The sequence below is a fragment of the Fukomys damarensis genome, unplaced genomic scaffold (assembly GCF_012274545.1).
Source record: "Fukomys damarensis isolate Sample0158 unplaced genomic scaffold, DMR_v1.0_HiC HiC_scaffold_11, whole genome shotgun sequence".
Lineage (NCBI taxonomy): Eukaryota > Metazoa > Chordata > Mammalia > Rodentia > Bathyergidae > Fukomys > Fukomys damarensis.
In genome coordinates, this window is record NW_022900923.1 from 5651781 (window position 1) to 5659666 (window position 7886).

At 43.5% G+C, this 7886-nt stretch overlaps 1 protein-coding gene across 1 annotated transcript in view; it reads left to right on the forward strand.

Annotated features, from left to right (window-relative positions):
* Window positions 1-7886, forward strand: part of Ush2a (usherin) — a 678059-nt gene that overhangs the window by 210469 nt on the left and 459704 nt on the right. Inside the window, exon 20 of the mRNA XM_033762039.1 lies at window positions 3768-3998. Within this exon, the coding sequence (XP_033617930.1) occupies window positions 3768-3998 (231 nt within the window). The remainder of the gene's footprint in view (window positions 1-3767; window positions 3999-7886) is intronic.

Sequence of the window (7886 nt, forward strand, 5' to 3'; positions counted from 1 at the left end):
TTTTTTTTTTTTTTCCAAGCAGTAGGATGAAAAATATGCTGTGCTCCAGCTTGTTCTCTGAGTTAATGTCTGAAGAGCAGGTTTATGGCGTGGTGGGATGGTTGTCCTGTGGATCAAATGCCACACTCCACAACTTCACAGAGTCTGAGGATGTTACGGTTTTATCTACCTGTCCCTCCAGAGCCTTATGCGATCAGAAGTGGGGCGTTTGGAAGGGCAGGGTTACAGGGACATCCTGAGATGACTAGCTGTTGGAGCTGGGACCTGATTGGAAGAGACAGATCAAGTGGGCGTGACCAGCAAGGTCGTGTCTCACTTCCTGGCTCCTCCCTCGATCTCCACCGGCTTCAGGCCCTGCCCGGCCCTGCCCTAAGCAGCTCTCCTCTGCCGCACCCCTCGGCCAAGCCATGCTGGCTTCGGGCCAGCTGACCAGACTGAAAGCGTGAGCTAAAGTAAGTTAAGTTGTGGGTATCAAGTATTGTGCCTTAGTGACCTGAAAAGTAATTAGATCAAGGGTCAGCGTTCACTTTTGTGGACTCCATGTAAGAGTGCCCTTGTTAGCGACAATCTTTTGCCAACATAAAAGCAAATGTGTGGAGGTATTAAACAGCAGTGCCTACAAAGGTTCTGGCACTCCTCTTGTGGTTTTAATTCTCAATTTGTATTTTTAATTTACCTTATGGACTATCAAGGAAGGAAAGTGTCCTGAAGACAGTGATGGTACAAAGCTCTCCTTCACCCCCTCAGTGGGGGTGGCAGCAAGGAGACGTTTGTGTTCTGCCTGTCAAACCCCTGCGGCCTCCAGGAAGAGGCTGGTCTTTAAGCAATAGCAACATCTTCCCTTATGCTCAGTTAACGTGGGTTGAATCTGCAAAATTTTTAGCACTAGAGTGAGAGAGATCTCTGGCTTATCCCTGGGCTGCATGGTGGCTTTCCAAGTAAGAAGCTCAGGTCCCTATGTCCCAGAACACTAGAGAGTCTTAAGTGGAATACACGGATTGTAGCAGAAGTGCTCAAAATCCCATTTTTATGTTTCTAATAAAAATTGGACAATAGAAAATGAGGTAAGTAGTCTGTTGCTTGCAACCCTGAGACCAGGACTGAGGAATCTCAGGCAGCCCTTCTTTCCTCAGCTAAACTCATGACCAATAGTGGCCCACTGGAATTTTAACACAGGATGGACCTCCAGACTCTGAAGACAAGCTTAATGGGAGAAGGAGTTTCTGGACCACTTATTCTTTTATTTTCTTTTGGATTATTTTGAAGTGGAATCATAGGTTGTAGGAGAAAATCTTTAATAACCCACTATTTCGCTGAATTTTGGCAGTGAACACCAGAAGAAATAACATGTAATTTTCAGATTCATACACATATAAAAATAAAACTATCACATGGGTTTCAGTAGCAGAGGATGGGAATGGTTAATTATCTTTGTAAGTCAGTGAACTTTCTGCTTGGTGCCTTTTCTATTAAAAGTTGAAGTAGGATCACAGCTAAATGTTTCTCTCGGAAAGCTGGCCACATTCGGAAAGGTAACAAATAGGGCTGGGGATGTAGCTCAGCAGCACAGCTCCTGCCTGCCAAACTGAAGGCTCTGAGTTCGATTCCCAATACCACAAAAAAGGTAAAAAATACTGTTTTTTTTTGCAAGATCTCTTACAGTGGGTTTCTTTTCCTGATTTTAGAGTTTCAATTCTTTTAGTCACGCCATTTTGATTTATGTTTATTGCAGTAGGCAATGTTTCTGTGTCTAAATCATGGCCTTAGTTTGGATTCTTAGTAAGTAGGCTTGGTTAGTATGACTTGCTCCTTTCTCTGCTGCTCCCTCTCAAATCCAGGCATCACACTTAAAATGGGAATGAATCATGGTCCACAAACAGACATTCTTCAGTAACCTCCACCAGCCACCATTATTTTCAGTTCACCATCATTGATCTCCCTTTCTAGAAGGTCATGCAGAAGGTCTTAATTTCTTTTGCCCATGGAATTTCTAAGGAACTCCAAAGAACCCATTGTCCCAAGATCTCAAAGCATGCCCAGCCCCACTGCCGTCGAAGGTACAGTGCACCTACTTTTCCAGGTGTTAGGCCACTGCTGGTGGCCTGGTCACTTCGAGGCTGAGAAGCTGCCCAGTGTCTTTTGTTTATAAACTGCTGAACCAAGGGCATGCTGGGTTTCAGGGTGGCTTTGAGGGATCATTTCCATTTGAATCAATTCTAAGCCTGAAAAAATTCAGACAACTACACGTGAAGGTGGCTTTTTGACCAAAGAAGATATAGAGATGGTAAATAAGTGTATGAAAATATGTCTCACATGATACATAATAGGGAAAGTACAAATTAAAATGAGGTACCACTGCACATCCCTGCCAAAATCAAGAGCACCGGGAGTGCCAAATGCTGATGGGGCCTGGGAGCAGCAGGACTTCTCACTTTTTGCTTGTGGGAATGCAATTGGACAGCGGGCACCTTCTTAGCTGTTTAATGCTCTTCCCCCGTGACCCAGGCACAGCGCTCCTAGGAATTTCCTCAAGAAGGTTGAGAAATGGTGCAAAGCAAGTTTACAGCAGCTTTATTAATCGTCCACACTCGGACTGAAGACATTCTTCAGTAGGTGAACACAGAAATGAATGGCATACAGACAGCAGAATATTATTTAGCACTAAAAAGAAATGAGCTAAATATATGTCTATCACTAGGCATAAAAAGCCAATCCGCAAAGGCTCCCTGTTGTATGACTCCAACCGCGTGACCTCTTAGAAGAGGCACAGAACTACGGTGACGGTGAAAACAGTTGAGTGTCACCAGGAGTTATGGATGGGGATGAGTGGCAGCTGTGTGGGATTTTGTGGGCAGTGAAACTACTGTGTAGGAGATGATAGTGGATCCGTGTTCTTCTACATCTGACCAAATCTGTAGAGCGTGCAACCCCGGGAGTGTACCACAGAGCACACTGCAGACTTTGGGTGACAAGGAGGTGTTTGCTCTGGATCCTCAATTGTAACAAACCACCAGGGGGTGCTACTGACAATGGGAGAGACCCTGGGTCCACAGGGGTGTGGGACATACGATGAAAACGCTGTATCTTCCTTTCAATTTTGCAGTGAATCTGAATCTGTTCCAAAAAATTAAGCTCTAAAAATGACTTTGAGTATTTTTTAAAGATAAAGTAAAGATTTGACATCTTAGGGCCAGTATTCCTGATTTCCCATCGGTTGGCACACATCAGTGATGATTCAGCCCTGCCCAGTGCTTATTTCCCCCCAAAGCCCATTCCAGTCCTTTCTGGTACTTGCTCAGACCTGTGAATGGCAGCGCCGAGCAGATATCGTGGTTAGAAGACCAGCTCTACACTTCCCAATTAGTGCTGACCACTGGCCGCAGCCTTTGTCCGGGATCTGGAGGTCTTGGTGAGGGGCTGTATTGAGGAGGTGGACAGACAGCCATGGGAGGCCAAGAGGGGCAGAAGCTGGGTCACTGGTGCACCTGCTTGGTGAAGAGATCCACCAACAGTGGCTACCATCATACCAGTTATTTGGCAAGAAAGACAGAAATCATTTCCAAGGAAACATTTAATTGTGAATATTTTGTATTAAGAAGTTGTTAGGCATTTAAGTTTTGTTGAGTCATATTTGAGATAAACTGTGGGGTTTCAGTTCTTAGAATCATCGCAATCCTGCAGCCCTCCATCAATTTGATTTTGATTGTGTTATGCACAAGAGAGAGAAGCCAGATTCTGGAATGTAACTGATGTTTTCTAATATTTAGCACCTGCCCAGCTGAGGCCTCCTCTGGTTAAAGAAATCGACAGCAGCACAATCCATCTTACGTGGTTGCCACCTGAAGAAGTAAATGGTCCCTTGCCTCTGTACCAACTTGAAAGGAGAGCATCTTCTCTACCGGCTCCAGTGGCCACCATGATGAAAGGAACTCGTTTCCCAGGAAATGGGTATTATAAATTTCCCAGCACCACTCACCCCATCGGTCCCAACTGTACTGGTAAGTGTGCCCGACACTGTTTCATTTAAGAGGTGCTGAGCTACAAGGCGTTCTCTGTTATTTTGATATTCCTTTACAATTTTTACTACTGTGTGCCTACTTATGGAAATGCCAATCCAGTCCTTCTGTAACACTAGCCTCACTGTGCCACCATGTGCACCTTTTCCATATTCTGGGGGATAACGTGTCATAAGTGAAGTAAAGGAAAAGAATGTGGTGAGGCAGCCTTGCTGAGTCAAAATACAGACAGCTCTCAGACATTACTTAGTAGAGCGCGTTTCTCAAAGTAATATTCACTAGGTCCTGTGGTCAGATGAGTTCGAGATATGTGTGAGTTGTTTCCTAAGCGTCTCAACACACGAGGTCATGAAAGCTTAGAATTACAAGAAAGCTGTGCAACTTTATTCGGTTCCACATTTCTAACGAGTGTCTGATCCATTGATTCTCTTTTTCCCCTTTCTGTTTTTAGTGTAAGAACTACCAATAGCCTATATTTTGTAGAGAGCGTACAGGGGAAACTAATTTCAGGAAATTGAGCATCTACAACGCAGGCTGTTGCCTCAAGCATAAAATTTAAAGGCACTAAACATCTCAGGGCTGGTGTAAGTAATAGTTTAATACGAAATTTTAAGAGGTGGAAATCCATGCAAAAAATACCAAAAATATCCTATCATAATATTAAATCAGGGCAAGATTGGGCCATGAATGTCCACGATCCTGGTTCCTTGTCTTGTCCTGCTGGCCTTCCCAGTATCACGATTTTCTGCAAGTCCCGCAGCCTCTGTGAATTCCACTTGCTGAAAGCACTGTTTGGGAATGGGTTCTACACAACTTTGACTCTTCATGGCACATAGCTAGTTTTTCTTATTTAAAGAAATGGCAAAGTATAAGAAGACGCACAAGCTTAGAGTGCAGAAGACTGGTGTGCTTCCCTTGGTGAAGGCCCACTGGAGGGTTCCCCACGATGCACTTCTAGGGTGTGAGAGGGTAGGAACTGAAGGCAAAGACTGGTCCAGTAAAAGATATTCATTTAGTGCATAAGAAAGTAATTTTGGAGCAAATACCTCATCTTTAAAATATTGCATAAGCGAGGATGATGAAATAGAATTTGAGCTCTAAAATGCGGTTTAAATATCATTGTTTTACTTTTCCCTAAAATAGTAAATAGCTTGCTCTTTAATGAGACTAGCTGTTGATGTATATTTGTAATGCATCGGCAATATTTTAGCTGAGATCTAGTGCGAGAGGTGCGTGCTTACCTCTTTCCCTAGTGTGTCAGAATCATCATGAGTGTTGACAATGGAACCACTGCATTCCCTTAAAAAGCTCCAGCTCTGTTAATATTCTTAAAGATGAGAGAAAAGAATGCACTGATAGTGATTGGTTTTCCTCTCATGGACATAGAACTACCTGCCTGGCCCAACATTGGGTCTGTGCACTCTTTCTTCCAAGAAGTAGCATTTGTTTCCGCACACTGGGCCGGGCTGCTGGGAGGAAACAGGTGTGGGTTTTGCTGGCTGCCAGACAGGATTTCTCTGGGCTCACCTGCTGCTGCTGCAGGGAAAGACAGAGTGGCCCGTCCACCGCTAATAAATTCGCTCCTGCTTGTCCACCGCTAATAAATTCACTCCTGCTTGCTCTCTCCCTCGCTGGCCTGACTCTCCAAGGTGCAAGGGCTGGGTCAGATGCAATGTCTGGGAAGTTTTCCAAACTCCTCTTTTAAAAAGTTAGGCCATAGAAAGTGGCCTCAGAAGCAGAATCCTTCTGTCTGTTACAAAGCCTCCAGCTGCACGTAAAATGTGCTAGTAGTCGTTTGAAGGACGAGGCAGGAAGATGTAGTTTGGGCTGGAATCTGGAACGACTCCCGGGGGCTTTGGTCCTCCGTGTTCAGGTGTGTTCTGGGACACTGCTGATTGCCTTTGTGTTGGTTGCTTGGCTTGCTTCTAAGGCCATTTTAACTCTTAAAACTCTGCATCCAGTTATGGGTGGATCCTTTAGTGTACCTGCTGGTAGGTTAGATAACTGTATTGAGAGGTACCAAAACTCGGCCAAATTCACTCCTCCAATGAGCTAGGACAGGTTTTTAAAAGTAGCTTAACAGCTTTCTTGGAAGCTTAATTTTTCCCAAATAGAGAACTAAGTGTATAACTTGCCTCTGATGTCTTTCTTCGGGGACACATTCCTTCCACTCCTCTGGCATCTGCCCAGCAGATGTTTGTGCCTCACCCCATAGCATGGGAGGAAAAGAGGCTCCGGTAGGTGGCTTGGCCACATGCCACAGGACCTGCATTTCTGGGCTGAATCATGCAGTACAGCCTCCTGCGTTAAAGACGGGAGCGAGGTCCATCACAGAGAGGGGAGGAGCCTACGATGACTCTGGAAGTTCCTGAGTGACAGCGCTAGGGAAGCAGAAACGGCTAGCAGGTGAAAAGACTGAGTCAGGTAGGGAATCCTCGCCACTGCTCAACTCTGTGTTTGCCTTCCCCTCATTTAGAGGAACAAGCAGTAAGCAGTGACAGCACTATTTATTTATTTGCTCATTTGTTTGGCATGCTATTGCTTTATTTGTAAAAGAATGTAAAGACATTTGGGGCTAGGACATTTTTCCCGTAGCAGTTAATTCCAGAATATTTCCAGAAGCTGGATTACTATGTGTGAAACTGTAGTTTCCGTTCACCTTTCCTGTATGTTCTGTGCAATGGTTCTCTTCCCAGACAAATTTAATAAGGACATCCTAGAAATCTCCAGCCTGACAACTCATATGTTGAAAATGAATAATTTTAAGAATAGCTAATTCCTTATTTTGAAGGATAAATTTCACTTTAAACATGAAGTAAAATGACTCTTGAAACATGAATGGAAATACACCATTTACAGTAACACTCAAGACAAATATATGGCATTGTGTATTTGTATATATGGAAAAAAGACTCAGACTCCATGCACGACTGGTAGGATTGGTAAATGCATCATAACACATCCCATGCTCATGAGAGCAAAGTGATGAACGTTGCAGTATAAAAAAATACCTCATTATTGCAAAATACGAATCTCACGTAACCTTTTCACATTTTCTTTAAATATTTTTACTTTGAACAATATAAGAACAATCCAAGCACACAAATATGTGTTCTAAAGGTTACTGCTAAAATTACTATTGTAGGACCGGGGATTTAGCTCAGTGACGCCACTGCCTCCCTCACAAGTGCAAGGTCCTGAGTTCGATCCCTAGTACTAAAAACAAAACAAAATGAAACAAATAAAATTAATATTGTAGATGGAGTCTGTAGAGTTCTACTTTAAGCAGAAAAATGAATCAGATAAAGCTTTTTGTGAACCTACTTGCCCCTTTTTTTCTAATACAAATGTTCTTTCAAAAATCTATGTCCAGTTCGAATCAATGACACTATCAGTCATTTACATGATAGTATAAATTTAAGACTATATTTACTCCCCCACTTCTGTATAAAGTATGAGGAAATGGGGAACTGATTGACAGGTTAAACAAATTTAAATCCAGCCTGCATTTTTTGCCTAAATGTACTTAAATAAACCACTTAATCTTTTCTGTGCCTCCATTTCCTTTCCTTTAAAATTCGCTTGATACCTCTTGTGTGGCTGTGTAGCACCAGGGAGGATCAAAGGACAAAGCCCATGGAGTGAACTCTCCGCTCTGCTTGCTCCATGGGTTACTTAGAACTCTTCAAACTTTAGCTGCTGGCTGCTGCCTATTTAACACATATTCTTAAGCACCTATTATGGCATTAGCAGTATTTTTCCTTCCAAAGTAGCAACAGAGCATCGGTGTCTTGATGTAATTGGATGGGAGTATGGCCGTGTCTCTGGACGAAGAGGGAGAGGGGGAGAGGTGAGGGAGGGAGGGGGGGA